This window comes from Marmota monax, unplaced genomic scaffold (assembly GCF_021218885.2).
Source record: "Marmota monax isolate L192 unplaced genomic scaffold, Marmota_monax_Labrador192_F-V1.1 WCK01_AAM20220418_F8-fsc00326, whole genome shotgun sequence".
NCBI classification, from domain to species: domain Eukaryota; kingdom Metazoa; phylum Chordata; class Mammalia; order Rodentia; family Sciuridae; genus Marmota; species Marmota monax.
In genome coordinates, this window is record NW_026693533.1 from 879,707 (window position 1) to 904,295 (window position 24,589).

The 24,589-nt window shown below is 32.2% G+C and overlaps 1 protein-coding gene across 8 annotated transcripts in view; it reads right to left on the reverse strand.

The window, feature by feature from the left end:
* The window catches only part of Kcnt2 (potassium sodium-activated channel subfamily T member 2), a 387,627-nt gene that overhangs the window by 250,297 nt on the left and 112,741 nt on the right, over window positions 1-24,589 (reverse strand). For 6 of the 8 annotated variants that reach the window (XM_058583690.1, XM_058583689.1, XM_058583687.1 and 3 more), the window contains exons 2-5: window positions 19,413-19,492; window positions 17,150-17,249; window positions 8,101-8,149; window positions 5,737-5,796 (exon numbers count right to left, since the gene is read on the reverse strand). In XM_058583690.1, coding sequence (XP_058439673.1) covers window positions 5,737-5,796; window positions 8,101-8,149; window positions 17,150-17,249; window positions 19,413-19,492 — 289 coding nt within the window. Of the gene's footprint in view, window positions 1-5,736; window positions 5,797-8,100; window positions 8,150-17,149; window positions 17,250-19,412; window positions 19,493-20,340; window positions 20,418-24,589 lie in introns of those variants that run through there. The other 2 variants (XM_058583688.1, XM_058583691.1) reach the window with 2 other exon arrangements.

The following is a 24,589-nucleotide window of genomic DNA, read 5'->3' on the forward strand; positions in this document are numbered from 1 at the left end:
CTAACTCAGATCAATTGCCTAATCCACTGTTTCACATGGGTGCCTCAAAAGGATTTTATACCTAAATGCAAAATTTATGCTTTTTTTCCTGCCTGGTTTCCCAGGCACACACAAACCAAATATCCTTGAGAAGCCCTTAACTCTTCCTTTCACATGCTACCTAGGTATAGTTTACCAAACAAACGTACATTTTGTAAATAGATCTTGAAAGTTTCTAATGTTTATTCTCATTTAATTCCCACTCTGACCTATTCAAGCCTCCTAATTAGTATTTGTCCCTTCATTCTTGCCCCATTCCTACTCACATCCTGCATTATTAAGTGGATTATATTTCAAAAGGAGCATTTAACAACCAATACAATACCCTCACTCCACCCAATGACCACTCACTTCAAAACTCTGTAACCAGTAACACACTTCAAGAACAAAAAGACAGAAGTCTTATTACAACTAGAAATGCACTACATCATTCTTGCTGACATCTCTACCATTATTTGAAAAGTCATTTCTTCCACACTCTTTTTACTTCTTAAAATATGCCTTCAAAAACTTCTTAGAATATAATTCTTCAAGAAACTTTTGTTTTGCAGTTAATTCACACACACCTTTTACCTTTTAATTGAGAGTCTTTCAAGTTTTGTGAAACTTGCCTTAACATACTCCATACTCACTGTAAGCAAGATCTACTCTTCACATTAGGCTTCCTTCTTCCCTCCCTCCCTCCTCCCCTCCCTCTCTTTCTTCCTTCCTTCCTTTTATTGAAGGTTGAACCTAGAAACACTTAACCACTGAACCACATCCCCAGCCCCTTTCTATTCTTATTTTTTTTAATTTATTTTGGGTCAGGGTCTCTCTAAGTTGCTTAGGGTCTTGTTATATTGCTGGGCCAGCCTCAAACTTACAATCCTCCTACACTTAACCACTGAGGCACATCCCCAGCCCCTTATTAATTTATTTATTTATTTATTTATTTATTTATATTTTGGGACAGGGTCTCTCTAAGTTGCATAGGGCCTCATTAAATGGCTGAGGCCAGCCTCAAATTTATAATCCTCCTCCTGTCTCAGCCTTCAGAGTTATTGGGATTACAGGTCTATGCCAGCCCTCCCAGTTCTACATCAATTTCTTTCACTTCTCTTCTTTCAGTTTGTTTTCATACATCAAAAACATTACAACACTACAGATTTTTAAATCCATATGGTGAGAGTCAGCACCAGTGTATGTTACGAATGGTATGCTACATTCCTGGTACAGTGCTTGATAAGACTGAAGCTCTAAAATAAAACTATTACTACATTATATTAAACTTCCTATTGCTGATTCACTCTGTGTGTGTGTGTACACAATATAGTTTCTATTATTGTCATTAAGAATGTCAAAGAGTCTTAGACTAAATCCTTCGCTTTATCAGAAATAAGCCATTATGGTGTTAAATTTTCACAATCATTGCATTTTAAGAGTGATTATAGAAAAAACAATCATAGATTTAACAAAAGACTAGGTATAATGAATTTCTGTTTGCAGAGGTTTAGAAACTGTGCTGGGGTTTGTTTTTGTTTCCTTTTCATTTAATGAATATGTGTGCATAAATAGAGTTCTATTTTGAAAGCAGTTGATAAAAGAATTAGAGGGTATTTATGGTGGCAGAAGAATAAGAACTTTAGTGCAGGGCAATTACTATAGTTGTTTTGCCAACTAGCTATAAACATAAATGGAAAGATTATTTAAGCACAGACCTGAAGTTCTGTCTGATAGAAAATGAAATTAGTTAATTCCATGGATCTTAATTCATTATCTGCAAATTTCAGCATGTACTTTACATTTCTGCTAATTTCATTCTTAGCCTCCATGAGAGTTTAAACTGTTTTAAGTATCAAAGATTGAGTTATGCTGATGTTAGAACCTCTAATTTCAAGAGTTACCAAGTTCTGGCATAATATTATATTTATTTTAAAATATTAAATATATACTACATGCATATATATACACATAAATATAAGAAAGGTATAAGTTGACTAGCTATTAATATTGATTTCTCATAAATCTAACAAGAAACAGTATTAGGAAAAGATGCAATTTTTTTCTTATTTTTTATGGGTTATTTTAATTTTGTTTTGTTTTGTTATAGGTGGATATAATAGCTTTATTTCATTTTTATGTGGTACTGAAGATCAAACCCAGTGCCTCACACAAGCAAGGCAAGCAGTCTACCACTGAGCCACAGCCCTAGCCCAAGATGCAATTGTTAATGAAAAGCAATATCAATTTTTGTCTTATTTTTCTTAGTAAACTAAGTCGAGGAAAAAAATACACTTTAGATTCTGCTATCCAAATTTCCCTTATTTGTAGGCCACAAAATATTACCAACTACTTAATTTATTCCTTAAAAAAAACAGTTAGCTAATACTACACTGAAGAAGTCAAAAGAGTTCATGAATTTGACTAAATTTATGAGATGAAAAGAAGATAATTAACAATAACTTGTCCTTTTACTGTCATATAACTCCTTTTTACCATGTTTCCTTTGTAACTCTTACTCAACTCTACCATCTACCTCTCCTCCATCTAAGCCATTAATGTTGTTGAGGGTCAGACTGGAAATATTATACATCATCTAGCCCTGCATGCTAAAGCTTATAATGATCTGCTTTCATTTTATAAATGATAGGAAGTAATTAATTATAAATGCTGCCATCATCTAATTGCAATGGAAAATAATCTTGAATCTCTGTGTGTTTTTTAAATGACTTCTTAAATTATGTCAAGAGTTCTGTTAGCAAAACACCGAAAGTTACTTTTATATTACTTTAAGTTAGAATTTGGAGCAAATACATTCACAAATTAATATTAATATTTTGGCAATGGTATGTTTTTGCAAATATTCTTATACTAGTCGAAGAGATATAATTAATGTATCCAAAATACCCACATCTGTTTTTTTAAATATATTACTTTTTATACTTTACATTCAATACTCATCACACATTTCACATTAAGGAACTTTAACCCAATAAATTCCATTTCCATTGTTCATAATGTCGGGCACATATATAAACTTAAATTGAGCCACAAATATACCACTTATACTAACTTTTGAAATAAAAATTATGTCTGTGAGTCTACTCTTTTGAGAAACATAAGTGAATGATTAGAATGTTTGAAAAGATATATATATATTTTAAACTCAGAAATATCTAATATCTAGGTGAAACTGTGAAAATTTAATGCCCTAATGGATTATTTGATAAAGCAAAGGATTTAGTCCAGAACTTTTAGACACTCCTGGTACTGTACGCAGCCTTTTCAAAGCTATTCCTTAAGTCTATTCTGTTCCTTTCCTAAACTTCATTTCTGTCATATTTTTATCTTTTCTGCACCTTCTTTCTTTAAACAATGCAGATGGTTCCCATCCTTAGAAGTTCTTCCCTGTGTTGTTCTACTACTTCTGGTGAGCTCCTGCCCCAGTTCAGTAACCTTCTCCATTTCACAATTTTTACTTTGAACGACATTCCACTAAAACTGTTGTCTTTGGCGGGATTAGTCAATAGTCTCCTAATTTCTGAATTCAATAAATTTTTCTCAAGCTTCTTGCATTTACCATAATTCATATAATTTTATATAATGTTTTTCTTCTTTAGATATTTCTAACATCTTATTTCTTCTCATAAATATTTAAATCAACCCCTCAATAGTGTTTAAGCACTCATTCCTTTTTTGATACACTTTCTTATTCATCAACCTTACTGTCATAGAAATTGATCTTATTTTCTTTAAATGTCATTAAAGAAAAACTAAAAAGAATATAAGTGAGCCAAAGAAAATGGTGAATGACTATGAAAACTTCTGGCTTGAAAAATAATCTAAAGAATGCATCTTCTAAACTTGTTTTTAAAAGAAATTAATGTGTGATAAGAGTACTCTGTTGCAGGATGAACATGAAGTGTTCGCAAAAAGCTCCTGTTAATGCAGCAATATTCAGAGGTGAAATGATTATGTGAGCTGTAACCTAAATCAGTCCACCCTAGTTTGCATGAACTGACGAGGAGGTGGTAACTGTAGGCACTTGGGGTGTGACTGGATAAATTGAGTGAAGATCAAGGTGGAAGGGTGCTTCTTCCTAACACTGACAAGACCTAAGAAGCTTTCCTCAGCTGAGTTCTTTTCCTGTAGGATACTATCTCACTTCGGCCCTGAGCAATGGAGTCAGCCATCTCTGGACCAAGACCTCTGAAACCATGATCCCCAAACACACAATTCGAGTTGTTTAGGTCACAGCAATGAAAAGGTTGACTAAAATATTCCACAAAAATATGACCTTTACTATACTTGTTGATGTAGGTAAAGAAATTATCAATGAAAATGAATAATTTAGCTTCCTTGTCTATTGCCCTGTATCCTTAATTACTCTGTACTTCCTCCAAAACCAAAACAAGATACTCATCTCCATCAACAGAACCTAAACTTCTACCTTAGTAACTATCCGAAGCATGAGATCATGACTACCGTTAATACTCTCTGAAAATCACTGCCAAACCTAAATAAATAACTCTTTTCAAATTTCCTGGTCCTCATTCTCCATTATTTCCATCTCATATCTCCTTGATTCATCCATCAGCATGTCAGATTCATCTTTTCTGAATTCAGTTTGATTGTTTTATCTATCTGGGCCCCAACTTTATCATTTTTTCTTTATATAACTCTCAAGTATGTCTACAATATTTCCAGTCATTCAAACTCAGAAAATCTTTGGTAATGGCATTTCAGTATACTTCTTCTCACTTATCAACCAATGAGTTGGTGATTTTTTTTTAGCTTCTACCTTCATATTCTTTCATCAGATCTAGCAATTCATTTTGCCTACCAAAAACACAAGGTTGGTTTTTCTTTCATACTTCAGTATGTCTTAACTGAGCAATCATCACTGTGATGTCTCTGTGACCTCTCTGATATTCGCTATACAAAACCCTCAAATTCCAACCAAACATAATTATTTGTCATTTCTCCAATTCATGTGTATATTCCTTTAAGCTTTTGCTAGTTCTTCCAATCCCAATTATCCTGTCTTTCCATCTTACCTTACTGAAATCACTAATTCATGGACTCTGCTTGTCAGTCAAGTATTGGCTCTCCTATGAATCCTCATGGTATTTAACTTACATCTCACAGAAAATTCTTCTTATAATCTGCCTTGTACTATAGTTATCTGTGTAATTTTTCTCTGCCCACCCCTTTTCTAGGTTGCAAACTCACGGAGAAAAGAGCCATGTAAACGTGTAGAGGTCTGCATGAAAAAAATACACAAACTTCATCAAATACAAGTTAAATAAATATTTGTTAAATTGTGTTAGCCCGATAAAACCTCACTAGTAATTAAGATAATGTATTAAAATAATTCCTAACAGACACATTTTTGGTCTCTCAGTATCTTTTACATGTTAGGAAAAGAGATTGAGAACAATAAGAAGCCAGAGAATTCCATTTGCTTGCCTCACTCTAAGCATTCATATAATGGGTAAGTAAACTCACGGGAATTAGTGAAGTACCTGAAGTCATCAAGCAAAACCTTACTATATTAGTATAGCTTTTTACTGCATACTAGAGAGGCTCAAAATAATTAAAGTGGTTTAAGAAGAGCCTGCCTTATCCCCAAGTATGAATTATAACAAGAGGAATACTTGGCAAGTACTAGCAGTATGCTTGCTCTACAGCAGAAAATTGCTAATTAAAATAACTTACCTTATAACTCAGATAACCAAGTAGTATTGTTTCAAATAGACTTATCAATGCCACTGATACCTAAAATATAAATTTTAACTTAATGAAAAAATGCAATAAAATATATGTGCATTATGTACACATGTGTTTGTGCATATAAATATATATAATACATACACATAAGACAGTGGTTGTTATTTATTAGCACTTCAACAAATGTAAGCAGGTGGCAGTTTCCCAGCCATAGTTTGCCATGTAACCATTATAATTTAGTTTCTCTAATTTCTAATGTCCTAAATAAATATATTTTTATTTATTATTCCAAATGTAAAGGTGGGACTAGAATAGGAAGGCAGGCTAGAGTTTAAATAATATGTAAAGAATAGGTTCTTATGTGTATGTTCCTAAGAAACAAATCACACACAATTGCCCTGCCATCAAATAAACATCCTTTTCCAGCAACACCAGCAGTAGCACCACCAAAATCATCAATCCCTTTCAGAAAATGGAACAAAAAATACAAACTTCAAATTGGATACACTCAATCCTATCATCCACCTCAAATAAAATGAAATGGCAACATCCTCGAAAATTAAACAATATAGACCATATCAGCATTTTAAGAGACTTCAGATTTGATTTGAATTAATTTCATAACCAATTCTGCTTTGCATCTGGGCTAGACATATTCCTATCTCTATTCTCTGTTGTATGTTCAATTTCTACTGTTTAAATTCCAGAAAAATACTGTAATAAGAAAAAGAATTAAAAAAAGAATGTTATTCTGTCTTAAATATTCTAGTTACTTTGAAATGGACCAATAGAATCAAATAAATAAACAGAAAATGACTCACCTATCCTATTTGTTTATAGATCTATAAAATTTAAGATAATCTGAATGAGAAAAAGTAGATACCCTAGAGTTTGAAATTTTTCTTCTGTTAAAATGGAAATTTGAAATATAAGTGAAAATTAAAATACGAGAACAATAGAAGTAGATGAACTCATAGCAGTGTAAATAAAATATGTTTGGAAATAAATCCTATAGCTAGGCATCATTATAAAAGGAAATTCATGATTTTCTCCAAGTCTTCCAAATTTTCCAGATGTTCATATTCCTATATGGTCTCTAGAACACTTTTAGCACTCATTATTCAAAGTGTTATTTGCAAATGAGTACAGTTTAAAATATTACTCTTAAATAAATCTATGTAGATAGATCAAAGTATACTTCAAGACAACATATGACTATTCATAAATACATTAATTTATTTAAAAAGTGCATTTTACTGAAAGATATGAATCTAGGTCAGAGATTAAAAGCATTTTAACTGAACATTTAAATATTTGAAAAGGATTATTTATATATTAATGTGACATTGCAACAAAAGTCAGTATATATTAACATAAAAACAACTTGACTTCAACAAAATATGAAATATCTAGATATAATAAAGATAGATTTCAAAGTTATGATCACAATATATAACTAAAACAATTGTCACATATAAAGTGTATACACTTCACAATCATGATGTTAAAAGGCAAATCAAACATTTAGTCAAAAGTATTCTAAAGACTGTTCAAAGCAGTGAGTCTCAGAGACTTTTTATTTCCCTCAATTGTCTTTCCACCTCAATTCTGTTTCATAGTAGTAGTGCCATTTTTCCAATTAATTTATACTTCTTAAAATTAACAGGAAATTGAAAGAATTTGTTGAAGGTACACAAAAAGTAGAGGAGACAGCACTTAATAAAAAGTTTGCTGGTCATGAAATCCAATAGAAAAAAAGAAAACAGAAGAGCTACAAGGAACTCTAGGGAACTCATCAACAATGCAATTCAGACATGCTGGCTTTCTCGTGTTTTCTGTTTCTTTTTGAAGAGCTTCTTTTATGCCAGAGCATACCTTTGTTTTATTAACACAAGTGTCTGCTTGGGAACTAGGCTCTTGGTATTGGTGATATGAGCCATCCATTCATTTAACAACTATTTATTGAGATTCTACCATGTTACAGTGAAAATATAAGGTAAAAACTAAACATGGTGACAGGCTTTTGATTAATTTTAAAGGAGTTACAAAGCAGGAATATGGAGGCAGCTTGGGAAAACATGAAGTCTTAACATACTGGTTTACTTTTAGTTTTCTCCACATTCTCAAACACTCTCTGAAGTATAATCCTAATTACCAGGAAACTCTCAGGAGGTAGAATGCAGAGCTCAGGAAAACAGGAAGAAAGAATAAAAATGTTAGTGTACAATGTGCATAAAGATTAGGCAGAAAAGCAAACTCACTTTCACTATCAACAGTTTTTCTCCACTAATATTTCTCTGTGAAATATGAATAAACCCAGAAATATAGGTATAGAACAAAATTGTACACAACCTGTAAGCCCCATAAAGGTAGACTTCTGTTCACCCAAAAGATATGAGACCTATGGAAAGAATGATAAAGATATTAGTTTTTTAAACATGTGAGAAAATTCCATTCACTTTTAAAACTGAATTAATGTTTGAAGTAGCAAAATAAATATACTAACCTAAAAATAATGTTAACATACAAATTAAAAAGGAGAAAACATTGTTTCAGCTTTTTCATTTCTATTCCAGCAAAAAGCCTTCTTAATTTCTTTTTGTTAGTATTAATAATAAATGTAAATAAAATGAACCATTAGTTTAAAAATGATAAGGCAGAGATAAAAAGTTTCAAACCCTTTTTTACTGGATTCTCCATTGAGAAGTCAATTAAAGATATTCCATAAATCCTAAGACTCTGTTATTCTTAAACATGTTAATATCTGGATAAAATCAAATCAAATAATGAAAATAATCAGAATGAAGTAAGTACTTCAGAATATATAGCAGATATATATACATATATAGCATAGTAATGCTGCTATAAAATATTGGGTTTCTATAAAATATGTAACATATCATAAAAATATCTTCAACTGGAGTTAACATAGAATATTTTGTGAGACAAGAAGTCATTGTCTTTAAATAATCTTTTTTTAAATGTTTTTCCTAATTTTTAATAAACTTTTTTTATAGTTGTAGAAGGGTACAATACCTTCATTTTATTTGTTTATTCTTTATGTGGTGCTGAGGATAAAACCCAGTACCTCACACATGCTAGGCAAGTGCTCTGCCGCTGAGCCACAGCCCCAGCCCTTAAATATCTTTCTTAAAATATTTGTTCTGTTGTTAAGAAATACTTACACTCTGCAAAGAATACCATGATACTTTTACTAGACCATTAATCGCCATTTTAGTTGATTCAAATGAAAATCATTTATAGTAATATAATCTACTCAGGAAAACATAAAAATTTCTACAACTTCTTGCCTGCCAAGATGCAAAAAAATCCTCCAAAAAAAAAAAAAACCCAACAAATAAATCAAAACCCACTCTTTACACTTACTAAATTTAAAAGGAGTCCCATAAAGTATAGCATATTTTCAAATGCTTTAGTCATTTTCTTTTTATAATATAGTAAGTGATAACAAAGAGCAACAAACTCTTTTAAAATATTTATTTTAAAAAGAATGGCATGGGCTGGGGATGTGGCTCAGTGGTCAAATGCCCCCAGGTTCAATCCCCGGTACCAAAAAAAAAAAAAGAATGGCAAAGCTTTAAAACTATTTAAAGACATTACATAGCACATTAGACTAAATTACTCTGATGTTTCAAAATGTCACATCTACCTGGCTAATGACATCTTCAATTGCTCCAATTCAAACCACTGACCTTTCTTCCAAGAACTAGTCCTCCCTCACTTTTTCACATTTTAGCAACAGAAACCAAGTCCATAGTGTCTGCTTACACAAAAACTTGTGTGTGGCATCTTAGACACTTTCCTCTCCTGCATCTGTAAATACGTACTCCACCAAGCCTTTTCAATTATTACCACCAAACAAACAGCTGCAAATACCTATAGAATTCATCTACTTCTTATCTCCACTATTATAACCACCTTCATCTAAGCTACTTTTCCTTTGTAATTCAATTATCTCAAAAACCAAATAATGAGGTCCCCACACCTCTTTTTGCATTCTATAATTTTTATTCTGAATTACAAGTACAAGTAATTGGGTTTGTTTTTTTACAAAATGAGTTTTAGGTCATAATTTGTGCTATGGATTAGTTTGTACTTTTCTTAGGATAAAGTCCAAAACACTTGACATTGAAGTGTGGCACACTCCTTCCTACCACAAGCCCTTTTACATCCACTTCCCTTATCCTAGAGCAATCAGCTGAACCTTCTGTTAGGGAAACCTCTGAGGATTCCACTTGATACATGTAGTCAAGTAATCTCAGGCCATGTCATTCACCACAGCTCTCCTTTCATTCATTTCAGTTGGAACTTATAATTTATTTGATAAGTTGTTGCTTTAATGTCAGTTTTCTCCAAAATTACACGGTCTATAATATAAAATAATGTCTATTTTACTCACTGTTATAAACCTGATGTTTTACTGAGTATACACAGAGGACAATATAAATGATGGATGGTGCCAAAAAACACAGAGACATGGCTGATGAGTTCAGTGTCCTTTCCAAAACAATTTTATATTCTCAGTAACATTTGAGAATCAAACAAAAACACAGTATATCAGAGTGAAGAAAGATATACCTGTTTTTGTAGATAGAAAAATTATGTGCTACAGAAACATCTAAATAACTAAATAGATACAAATCCCTGCAAAATTATTAAATGTATTGTTAAAATATGTTCATGAGCACTTTCAAAAGGAAACTGGTAATTAACATGGATTGACTAACATCTAGTTATATTTAACTAAAGACATTTTCTTTAAATTGGGGTGTTATTTGGGTAGGCTATGGAAATATCATAGAAAATTGAAATTTAAATAGGATATTAAAATATATATATATATATATATATCTTTTTGGGGGGACAAGACCATGTAGGAAATAGTTTTATAATATATAAAAATATTAAAATTCTCTTACATATAAATTTCAATGCAAGTAAGGTCTCCAATGAAAAGTTATATTTTTCATTCATTTTATTAATGTTAAATTTGATTAATGGGTAGAAGGAACTCTGTAAATGTTGGTAAAATGCTAGTGCCTAAACTCTCCTTCACAAAATGGATTTATCATGAATGAATAATATGTGATCCATAATTTCTAGACAACCTCCAAAACAAGAGGAGTGAAACCAAAACTGAGGCCATACCTAATTCAAATTGAAGGCTCAATCTCATTGACCAAAAAGAATGAAGAGGAAAGGAAACACATGAAGGTAATATTTATCGCAGTATTATCTATAGCAGGAAAGCACCCAGACTCTGTAGCATCATTATTAACAATTATAATAAGAATAATAACACAACTAAGATAAAAATGATGAACAAATATTACTTATCACTTCAGCATTATATGTTATGTGTGTATGTGCATATAGAGAGAAGTTACAAATGATTAGTCTTTAAAATACTAGTACTTATTTCTAGGTGTTGTGATCTGAGCTAATTTTGACTTCCTTGTTGTCTATGTTCATATTGTAGTAAGCATGAATCAGCTATTACATCTAAAACACAAAACAAATTTCATAGACTTAAAATTATATAATTCAAACAAAACCACAAAAGCAAATAAAAAAAAAATCATTCAGTTATTGTGAATTAGATTGCCTTTATAGGTGAAATTCATGTATGAAGCATTATTAGGAAACCTGAAGAATCATATCACACAATGGAGGGACAGCAATAGTTGAATGTGAAAGTTAGTGACAAGCAGCTCAAGCCACCTTTCATAGCCCTATGTTATGGCCTGTCCTAAAGGCAGGTAAACAAATGTAGAGAGTGTCAGAGCAGTTTGAACAGCTATGGTGAAGCCAGGAGGTGAATATATTTAGCAGAAGACCAAAGCATTTGGTAAACACAAAAGTAATGGTAACGGGGTCAACATGTGATGCATAAGTCATATGAAAGTACTTATTGCTCACAAACTCAAAATGAACTCAAATAATTTTGAGAGCTCTCCCAATAAACTAATGTAAGCTTATATTGTATTAAAAAATATAATATCCTAAATTAGAAAAGTAAATTCTAGAATTTTCCTAATAGTAACAAATAATGAGATCTAGCACTAGGCAGAGTAGTAGGCCCACATTTCAAGAAGATCAGGGAAAATTTAGTATGTGTCAAAAATCAAGGTGACCAGAACACTGAAGAATAGAAGTCCTGTCAGTAGATTAGAAAGACTTTCCAGTACCTTAATTTTCAAAACACTAGAAACACTTAACCCCACATTAGAAAGCAATTATGAAGTGTGGAGAGAACTAAATACTGACTATTAGAATGGACATCAAGGGCCTTTTCATCTGACTTATGCTGACTGTGGCAAAGGTGGCTTTCATTCATTGCCAACATTCATTCTCCTCCTTCGGTACACAGTGTTGAGTGCAAAAAGGCACTCTTCACCCAGACTACATTTCTCAGGCTTTGTGTCAAAGTATGCTGACCTGACTGATTCTCACATGCGATCTGAATACAAAATTCAAGTCAAAAAAATGTTGGTCATTTGCTAAGCATTTTGAAAGCATATCACCAAGCCCCCACCATGCTATCTTCCTTCTGAAAGCTGAATGCAAAGAACACAGGCCCTAATACAAAATGTAGTTTAAAAATGCAAATGGTTTGCATATGTATTATATTGATCATGTTATGCTGTGTGTGTGTGTGTGTTTGAGAGAGAGGGAGAGAGGGAGAGAAAGAGAAAGAGAGAGAGAGAGAGAGAGAGAGAGAGAGAGAGAGAATTATTATTCTTATGGAGAAAATGCCCACACTAACCAGGAATGACAGTGTTAGACTTTGGTAAACAAAAAAATTATCCTAAATTTTTGAGGTTATATGTTATTATTCTTGTGATACCTGAGTCTCTACAGTAATCAATATTTATGAAAAAAGAAAACATTTACATTATGATAATCATTCCTATAACCTCATCAAATATTTAGAAACTATCTTTAAAATTCTATTTCTTCTTTTAATAGTTCTTATCTTTTAATACTTCTTATCTTTAAACTGTGAATGTCATCTGAACACACCAGTTACTGGATTAGGCACTGATTTCAAATTCAAGACCCAAAATGATAAAATAAAATATAAAAATTCACAGGCTTCCTACCTTTGACCTCTATCACTTGAAGCTGTAAACAAGCAGCTCAACAATTTTAATAGGAAAGAGACATGTGAGTTTTGACACATAGTGAAGAAACATAAGCATCAGCAGGCCAGGGATCAATACCATCTCACCTCTCAATGTACTTCATAAACTACACGCTACAGATGTGTGTCATTACACACATAGTACATCAGAGTCTTCCATTTGCCCAGTGTCATTAATGCCCAGGCATTAACAGTAAAATTATTTCGTATTCTTCAGTTGATGCATAGTGCCACATTTTCATATCAGTTTTGATTCCTGGGTGTAATTTGAAAGTGCAGCAAGGCAGTACAAAATATCTGCAGCTTTGTCATGTCAGAAACTCTAATTAAATAAATCTCTTTGCTGAATTATCCTCATTATTTTAAAATAGAGCCTGTGCCCATAAAGGCCACTTCTGTTTTTCATTAACCAAGACTGCATTGACATTGGGAACTAAACAGAACATTGTATTCAAAATGGAGCCATGAGCTAGTTGGTTATGCTTTTTAATTACAGTAATCTGATTTTTCAAATGTATATCCTCTATAATTATGTCTGAACACTCTAAGTAATATTACATAGAAGTTAATTGTAGGAAACTTTGTTCCTCTTAATGTTTTCAAATAATATAATTTTATTCTGCTATCACCCACTAGTGTGCCCTTTTTTCCCTTGGAAGGGTTCTTCATGCATCATTTATAATTTTTATGTCTCGCTAGTGCACATTTTATTTATAAATCATCAAGTTTTAAAAATAAATTTCTGGTATGTTTATAGATGGATTTGTTTGGGGCATCATTTTTAAAAACATAGACAAAAAATATAATAAATGAAATATGCACTGATATCCCTAGGCACTGGTCCTCAAGCAAAAATATCAATAAAACTGGTGGTGAGCACAATTCCATTAATATAGCAACATTCCGTGATCCACCAAAAACCATGTTAAGAATGAACTACAGAGGCAAATACAACATGGTTTGTGCCCTTCATGTAAGTATATGGAGAGGATAGAGAATCAAATGGTAGAATTAAAGTCAATGTATTAGGTACTATGAGAGAAGTATGGGGTGATGTTCAGACAGTACTGAGAGGATACCCTTAATCCAGAATAAACTGTGCTACAGAGTGCAATGCCTGCTAATATTTCCAGATTAAGTGTTATCCAAGAAGTTATTACCTTGAAATTGAGGAGCCCTCAAGCAAGTTAAAAAGGGTGAGTTGTGAGAGTCAGGATTGGAAAACAGCTTTCCAAGAAGCATAGAAATGAGAGAGAGCAAAGTATGAAAAATGACTTCAAGTTAGATCAGCATGGCTAGAGTAGAAGTCTGGCAAAAAGAGGTAAGTAAAAGCTACATTATAAAGGAACTGCATTTACTCATTTCCTCTCTCATTCATTTAACAAATAACTACTGCCATTTTGTGCCAGGCTCTGGGGAGTCACACAATTTTCGATGCCATCAAGAAATATCCATTCTAATACCCACAGGATATACAGAAAACAAAGTAAACATGTAATATGTAAGAGACAAAGCCGTGGGGACAAAAAGAAAAAAATATTCAAGGAGGTCTTTTAGGATAAATGTTTTAAGTAGAATTCATAATGAGATTCTGAGTAAAGATTAGAGGAAGTCAAGGAAGTGTGCCTCATGTTATGTAATGGGTAATAACCAGACAGAGGGGAAACCCTCTGAGGAGGCCCCCAGCTGGCACTGCACCTGGCAATGATTCACCAAGAAAAAGGAGGTCAATCTGGACTGAGAAAATGGGTGGGGGATAAGTAGTTGGAGGTGAAGTTACAAGGAAAAGAGGGAATATTATAGCCATGGTAAGCACTTTTCCATTCAAAGCAGAGCTCATTGGAAGCTGGATTTTTATTTTGTATGCACAGTGACTCCCACATTAAGGATAAACCAAAGGGAGAAAGAGCAGAACTAGCAGTAGAGGCTACTGAAATAGTCCAAGCAAGAGACTGGCTTGCACCAGGATGATGGCATTGAGAAGTGATTTTATGCTGTTTATAACTTGAAGGTATAAATGACACAATTTTCTAAGGGTTTACACATGCTAGTGACAAAAAGAGAAGTAAGGATAACCCCAAAGCATTTGGGCCAAGTAACTGTCAGATTGGAACTGTTTTATCAACTGAAATAGGGAAGTTGAGTCGGATGAGGTTGGAGGAAAGATGGAGATGCCATTCCTTGAAATGTGGAAGAGCACAGAGGACGCTGACTGGAACATGGTAAATCTGAGAAGTCGTTTAGACAGCCAAGTAGAGAACTTGAATATGGAGTTGGAACTGGGAGACACTGTCTTCCTGTGGTCATGAGTTAAAAGAGATACAAAGCACAACACGATTAGTTCTGAAAGTCTCAAAACAAAGAGTCACAAAGATGAGAACCTCTGCTTCCTCATATTTAAGATGGCAAAAAATAAAATTAAGAAATGTTTATTTAGACTACAGCAGCTAGTCTAATGCCAGAAAATCTCAGAAACTCCATAATAAGCAATCTTTCCACAAACTAAAAAATCCCTAGGGGTACTGAAGCTCCTGTGCCTCTCTTGTGTTCTGTTATGGTTTAGATGTAGTGTCTGCCAAAAGCTCATGTATGAGACAATGCAAGAAGGTTCAGAGGAGAAATGATTGGGTTATAAGAGTCTTAACCCAATCAGTGAAATAATCCACTGATAGGGATTAACTCAGTGGTGATTGAAGTGGTAGGGTGTGGCTGGAGGGGGTAGGAATTGGAGCACGGCATTGGGGTATTTATTTTGTATCTGGAGAGTGAAAACTCTCTCTGCTCCCCAATCACGATTTAATCTGCTTCCCTCTACCACACTCTTCCACCATAATATTAAGCCTCACCTCAAGCCCCAAGAAATAGAGCCAGCCTTCTATGGACTAAGACCCCTGAAACCATGAGACCTTAAATAAAGCTTTCCTCCTCTACAGTTGTGCTGGTGGGTCCTTTACTCACAACAGCAGAAAAAGTTGACTAAAACATCTTCATTTCAAGTAATTTGAGACATGTTGACTAATCAATGAAGATATGTTGAAATATCCATAACTGTATTTCATAAAAATTATTTTAGGCCAGGAATAATGACACAAGCCTGTAATCCCAGCAACATGGGAGGCTGAGGTAGGAGAACCCCAAGTTCAAGGGCAGTCTCAGCAACTTAGTGAAACCCTCATCAAATTAGTGATATCATCTCAAAATAAAAAATAGAGAGGACTGGGGATATAGTTTAACTAGAAAGAACCCTGGGTTCAATCCCCTGTACCAAAATATATATATTAAAATATATATTAATATATTAATATATTATTAATAATATTTTATATATTTTATATTATGTATATACATTTTTATCTATACATACACACATATATAATATTTTTAACAAGGAATGATCACATCACATAGATTATTACATGATAAAACTTCACTTATTACCTATCTCCAAACCTTTGAGTAAATACAAAGCCATATTCACTGCCTAAACAAGCTGAAGAATATTCAACTAACTTAAAAGAATATTATGTACCCACTTTTCCAATTTATGTTTTAATATTTTAAGGGCAAATTTTCACAGGAGAAAAGAAAAAAGTCATGAAAATAACTCATCAAATTCACATTTTCTATTTTGAAAATTGTTGTACATTTAGTAGACTGCATAGTGGTACAGGAAGCTGATGAGATACAAATTAGTCATATCATTACACATGCAGTTCTCTTCTCTATTGCCTCCAGCAAAGGACAGCCCCTAAAAAGGAGGTCCATAAAAGAATACAATTTAATAAAAGCCACAGGATTGTATATTAAAAGTAAGTTGACATGCTAGAATATTTCTATTCAAGGTAACAGCTACAATATAAGTGAAAATATCTATAAAGCTAGCCTACAGAGAGCAAAGTTTGGGGGAGTACATCTAATCAAGAACACAAAGATATTAAGGTTTTTTAAGAGATTGAGCCATTTTAAACCATTATTTATGGCACTTCTATTACAATAACATTTCCATGGATCAAAGTTCGGCATTATCATTATACAAATAGATAAAGACAAAAAGAAGATATTTTTACAAAGAATCTATAGTCAATATTCATGTAGCACCTGAAAATCAGATCAATTGTGACAAACACTTAATATCCTTGAAAAAAAAAAAGGAATTCTCTATAATGTCCTTCATAATGTAATCCAAATGAAAATAATTAAAAGAATACTACTGAAGATCAGACAAAAATACCTTACCACTCATTTCCTTGTGAAGGGTTTTCTAGTAGCACTCGGATTATATATAATAAGCAGCTTAATAATTTGAGAGAAAAGTTGAACAGGCGTATCCTTAGACCTTTAAACAAACAACAAAAATTTGATTTTAATATGAACTTGTTCACAAAAGGCTAAAAAGGGTTGTCAAAGTTATCAATTTTAAGTACAGCACTTAGATTGTATTTAGAAACTACAATACTATAATTGTCTGAATTCACTGAAGTTCTTGGTAGCTGAATTTTAATTAGTTGAGTATTGAAACAAAAAGTGAACTTGACAGGATGCATGAACTGTAAGTGACAGTGAACATCACTCACTGAAAGTAAATCTATTGGATAATCAGAGTATTTGAGTACACTTATAAGTTTAACCATTTTACATACACATGAATTTTTGGATAAAGTCTAGCTAGCTAGAAAATAAAGCTGTTTACATATTCACAGGATGAATAATAAACTTTGGACCTTCAGAGCAGCTTGTAGACTGGATTATACAGAAATTGAAATTATATTTATATAACTTTATGTTTTGTTTTTAATATTCATTATATAATTATATTATAGTGTATATTAATTGTATATGTAGATGTTACATGATATTTATGGAGAGAAATCATAATAGTTTATAATGAGAAACAAATATGCATGTCCTCTCCTTTGCTCTCTCTCTTGCCACACTCTCAGTCTCATTCACATATACACACATTTGAATTGAATCTTATTTTTAACCAGGTTAAATGCCAATGAAATATGTAAGTTTTTGTGAGTATTATGACTGTCATGTGTATGTCTCTTAAACTGTTTTGGTCACAGTTACACAATCTAAAATACTTCATGATGATGAAGATGCGCAAATAAGTTTAAGCTAAGTAAAAATAAACCTTAATTACTAGGAAGATTACCTTTCATGCACTTATTTGGTGATATTTGATTTGCACATTTTTAAAGAAATTTTGAGAAAGACTTTTCTAAAATTTTTACTTAATAAAACATAGAAGTAAAATGTTACTCATTTTTTTTTTTTTAATTCTGCCATGAATGTACCGGTAGCATTTCCTAAGAGTGAAAAGATTAATATTTAATTGTGTAATTTTTCCTAGATTTTCCTATTAAAATGCTGAATACATTTGATGGGTTGGCTTCTTTATAAAGTCTTTTAAATTTTTAATGAAATTGTATTTGTTTTATAGAACTGGTTCTCCACTTTAGTAAGGAGAGTATTCAAACAATGCATCTATTTTTCTTGTCAGGAGAGATAGGATTGTTAGTACTGAAATTAAGGAAACCTTCCATTCTCATGATGTGGCCCTTTTAGGTCATGTCTATCAATGGCGCTTCCTTGATAATTCTAAACAAGCAGGTTAGAAAGACATTAGTTATTAACAGTCTTAACCCTGAAACTAATCTACTAATCTCTGACCAGTGTGTGCCTTAAATATTTAAATATTCCCTGTAGTTAGTATTTGAGAACACCCCACAAGTCAAGCCTGTCTCTGTGAATCCTATCTACAAAGGCACAAGTTAATTTAGAATACTTCAAGAGGAGTCAAAATTCAAAGAGCTTCAAGTCTACACCAATGAAATACAGATATCTCCTTGTTGACATTTTAATAGTAATCCTGTGCTATGGCAAATGGTTTCTAAAAGTACACAGTATAATAGCAAAGAAGTATCACTGATATTTCAACCTTGAATTGGGTCATGAGGGCAGTGACTGTCCTGTTAAAGTTCTAGTGTTTCCCAAATTGTCTGATGATAAGAATCATTGAATGTTAAGCATTGAGATTCACCCTATACATGCTGATTCAAATTTTCCAGTAGGAGAACTTTAGATGTTTCTTATTAAGCCTGACTGGGAAACACTGAGCCCTTCTCTCATTAATTCAGAAAGTTATTCCCCATTGTGATCAATTTCCAGAGACTTGTCAAGCTCTTTTAGATATTCCTCACATTAAAAAAGTATGAATTTCTCACTGAAAGTATTTTTCTCAATGTTTCCACTAACCAAATAGTTTATGCAAAAGTGTATTTAGTAAAGTGGGATTTAGACAATTAAAGGTGCTCAGGAGACAAATAACACTAATATATAAAGCATTTACATTTTTCTAAAATTTTACTATTTTCCAATCAAAATTACCAATGTCACTATTCTGTACAGAAAAGCATTTTGCAAACTACTTTGCAGTTAGAATTTTGAGGTAATTCCTTTACAAACAGAGAGGGAAATGACATGAAGGACTTACTTGATCTCTGGTTTTTAATGAAAAATAACTTTAATCTCTCTTTAAATGTGTTTTCGTTCATATAGAATTCAACTTGTACTCTGCAAACAAAAAATAAAAACAAATTTATGCAAGCTCAATTACACCTTTATTTTTATGAACAAAAATAAATATAAACGAACTCTTCAATTCTCTTATTAACCTGAAGGTATTATGACCTAAATATAACCTACAAGGCAAAAAAAAAAAAAAATTATGTCATTGAATACTTTATATTCATTGATTGAATTACATGCCACAGAAAATGAGAACTGAATGAAATATAGCATGATATATTGTAGAGAGAAATCACTAACTTTCTAATTTTAAAGGTAAGGTCAGTTCAAATATAATATGTAGTAAATGCAATTTTCTGTATTAACAAGTGAAAGAACAAACAAGCCTCGTCGTCAGAAAAAAGTGCCCGTTTATTGAGGAACAGCTCTGCACATTGATAGAGCCAGGGGTGTTTTGACAGTTATGACAGTTTAACGGTTTAATGGTTTGACAGTTGGCATGGGGTGCTTTCTTATTGGTAGGTAAGGATCATGTGAGCCAGCAAGGCTAGTCTGACTGGTGGGTAAGGATTATGTGAGTCAGCAGGGCTCACCATTGGACAGATATTTTTGGGGGATGGGGAAGTTAGTCTTTAGAGGCGGGGCGACTCCCAACAACAAGTATAACCAGTGATATAGATGATTCAAAACAAGAATAAAGAGAGTTTTAACATGTGTCTTGGGAATTATTTTGTGACAGTTATTTTCTCAATTTCTTTCTCCTGCTATAAGAATTAACTGGATATTTCAAAAATCCACAGCAAGACCAGCCTAGATCTACTGAATCAAAATCTTAAAACAGAGGGCCTATAAATCTATTTTTAACAAGCCTTTCCCTTCACCTAAAAACTTACTTGGGACATGACGTTATTTAACATGTTTCTTATTTATTTAAGTTCATCTTCCAATACATATGGATCAGATGGAAAGAGGGGACACCACAGACTGCAATAGAGTAAACGAAATTCCATGTATAAATAATTTTATCAAAATGAACCCAGTTATGCATAACTATAATTATTTATTACAGCAATATAATTATGCATAATACATATGAATCTGCAAAGGAGTGGTAATGGTAAGTAGAATATGAAACATAAATAGAATATAAGCAGATGACTCAAGTAATAAATAGAATTTCACATAGTTAATGCACCATAAAATAGTATAAACAGTCTTAAAAATTAAGACAATTCTAATGAATGATTTTGCTCTCTCTCTAAATCGTAGAAAACTGCTAACATTATAGCATGTTACATGCTATAATTACTATATTCCAATAGTTTAAAAAGAATTAAAGTTCTATTTGGTTCATGGTGAATTGTTAATGATCTTCAGTTTTCTTAATTGCTCTCAAACATATTTATTATAGGATTCTAAAAGTGCATTTTAATATTTACACAAACAACAGAAATTTAATTTAATTTTTCCAAATATCATAAGCTTTTGAAGATAGACACTATCTAGATATACACTAGATATCTGTATACAGTAGACAGACTTGGGGAGGTTTGGGGATTTTGTTGTTGTTGTTGTTTTAGGCAAAAGTCATATGTGAGAGAAAACAGGGGTGGGGGAAGTGACATATGAAGATGCTCATGTATTAGAGAACTTTTTGTCTACTATGATATCTTATATTTTCTCCATTATCCTATATGCTCAAGAAGCCTCATGAACACATGAAAAGTACCACTCCAGGGCTGGGTTCCTGGCTTAGTGATAGAGCGCTTGCCTCACGTGTGTGAAGCACTGATTCTCATATGAATAAATGAATAAAATAAAGATCCATCAACAACTAAGAAATATTTTTTTAAAAAATGGCAATCCTCCATGTCACAAAGGAAAACAGCTTTTTTATCCATCACAAACCACGTTTGTTCTGATTTTTTAAAATTTTTAATGATATTGTCAGTGGCAACATGTTCATACCTTTCTTTTAAAAAACTTGCATGTCCTCTAATTTTTTTGTCTTCTCCCTAAATATTGTATCCAAAAATAATTTTCAATTGCCTTTCATCATTTTCTTACTATCTTTTTTCTTCACCTTATATGTAAAATAGGAAAAAATACAAAGCAAATTTTTCTTTACTAGATCATTACTTTAGAAAATAAAAATTTAAAAAAATTCAATATCTTCCAGCAAATCAGTTCTAAATGCAAGCCTATATACATGCTCACAGCCCTGTAAACCTAAATGCTCACACATACTTCGAAATCCCCTGTACACACAAACAGACACAAATCCCCATTAATATCTGGAAATGCAACACTGGATCTGTTTTCCTTGTTTATCAAATGAAAAGTCAGTTCATTTTAAATAAAGATACTGTAATAGTAATATCAAGCTAAATTAGCTAAAATTTGTTATGGATACAAAAGCAAATTTGAGAGGACATATGGCTATTACACAAGTAATTTAGCAAAGGCCATGCAGATTTGCTTCCTAGAATCATCAAATTTGTAAGAGTATGCATCCATCCACTTCTCAGTATCTGGATGGAGTTCAGTACCAGCTACATACAGAGAAGCATTTTTGTAACTAAAAATGAGATCATCTAAAACATTAAACAAAAAGAGGGATCTGAAAATATATTACATAAGAAAAAATGGAAGGAACTAGAAAGACTGAATAGATAGAGTTAAGGGTTACACAATGGTTGTTTTTAAATATTGAGGTGACATCCATTATTAAAATGGAATGACTCATGATGTCATACATCACTGAACTGATACTAGAGAATATGAGAATTATGAATGATAATTACTCAATTTTGAAATGACCATCATTGTGAAGTGGAGAGATCTCTAATACACATAAATGTGCCAAAGACCAGATAACAGCTTGCAAGCTACTAGAATTTTTCATGAGAAGGCAATTTTGCATGGTATGAGGGTCTCTCCTTAAATAAATTCTGAATTCCCATCTGATTATTAATTATGTGAAGTGAAATGTTTAGCTAATCTACTGATCTCTCTAAGCCAATATTTTCACTGTGGAGCATAGAGGATATTAAGGCATAAAAATATACAAATGATCTTGAAAGCTAAAAACCAAAACCAGAAAATTTTTGGTTCATTATGTTAGGACAAGATAAACATCCTTTAGGCTTGCTATCAGTAACACAGAGTAGAACTTTGTTTTATCTGATCTAGTGACAACTCCTTCCACAACCAAGGCATGACAGTGATGGTATACACTTTGGGGACCCTCTCTATCACTACAGAGTTATACAGTACTCAAGGACTTAATATAGTTTAGTGATTACCCTTCCCAAATTTTTCCAGAATTTTAAGTTATTGTAAATATTCTTGGTATATCCTCTTCCTGATATAAAGATGCCTTTAGTTTCCTCCTTCCTTCCTTCTTTGCTTTCCTCTCTTCCTACCTCACTTGGCCTCCATTCCTCCATCTAACATTTTTCTAAATTTAGTTTCATCTAGTAGATTTTGTTAGTATACTCCTTGGAAACCTTCACCAAAACCACAGAGTTTTGAATAATACACTAAGACAAATATATCCCATTGCTTCTTAAAATTTCCTTTTTTTTTACGTGTTTATAGAAAAATCAAAATTTAGGATCATTTTGTAAAATTTATCCTAACACAATAACGTGACTGTATTTTATAAAAAATAAATTAGAATTATAATCATTATTAGGTGGTAGCTTCTATTCAAATATGTTCTCACTGTTAAATATTGTTATTTTATGCAAGTCACTAATATTTATTGTTTATTTAAATAGATCCTATACATTCACTCTGACACTTAATTCTGGACACTTTATTATTTTTTTCAACACTTTGTTCTGATTTTTAACTTTTTAATGATATTGTCAAAAACAATTATGGGAAACTCCCTTATTGGTAATGACATTTTTTTTCATGTTAATCATTTGAGTTTTCAGGCAGACAGTTATGTCATCTGGAAATATTCTCCACTACTTCTATTTCTATTATATTTTTTAATCTTATCAAGTGGAAAAGTAATTTAGAAAAAACAATAATTACGGTGTGCCTTTCTTCAAAAAGGATGTCTCTTGTCTTACAGGTAATTACTTTGCTGACACTAAGACCATAATATGTATTTATATTTTACTAAAATTTATATCAGATACAGATTCATATTTATTGTGATGAAAAATCTTCCTTGAATCTTTCAAGTTGATGATGCATTATGGCGTTTCTTCTGATTTGATGAATTATTCTAAAAGTTCTTCTATCATGTGGGTTTTTTTCCCCCTAAGAATAAGTTGTTTCTACAATAATATTCATTTTCTGCTGGATTCATTTTCCTATACATTTAAGAAGTTTTTTTTTCTACAATCATAACTAAAGATTGATGTGCCATCAACTTTAACTATTTTTGTATCTTGACGATAAACTAAAAAACTCTCCTGAGTTTTTTTTTGGAAAAACTTTAATTACAGTAAACATACTAAATTTTTGACTAACCTGGTACTATAGGACTCTCTTAAAGAAATATTCCACACAGAAAAAAAATTAAAAATCCTTAAAGATCACATAGGAACAAATCTCATTTAAGGAGTAGCTAAACAAATGAGAAACAGACCAAATTAAGCATTACAAATAAATCAAAATGTCAGAAAATAATACAGATCTCTCTATAATGACAGCAAATGTAAGTAGTCTCAACTTTCCAACTAAAACACATAAGCAGGCAGGATGAATTAAAAAAACAAAACCCAACTATATATGGCAGGAGATTCAACACAGCCAAAGGCCTAAAATGAAAGGATGGAAATTGATATACCATGTGAATGGAGCCCCAATACAAGCAAGAGTAGCTAATCTTATATGTGACAAAGCAGAATCCAAGCCAACATTAATCAAAAGAAATAAAGAAAGTAACTACATACTGGTAAAGGAACCAATCCAACAAGAAGATATAATGATAATAAATATTTATGCCCCAAATGTGAGTGTAATTAACCATATACAAGAGACATTATTTGAATTAAAGTGGCAGAGAGACACTAGCAAAATAATACTGGATTATTTCAACACACCTCTCTTATCTAAAAGAGAGGTCATTCAGCTGGAAACTCGGTAAAGACTCTTTGGATCTGAAAAAATATTATAAAG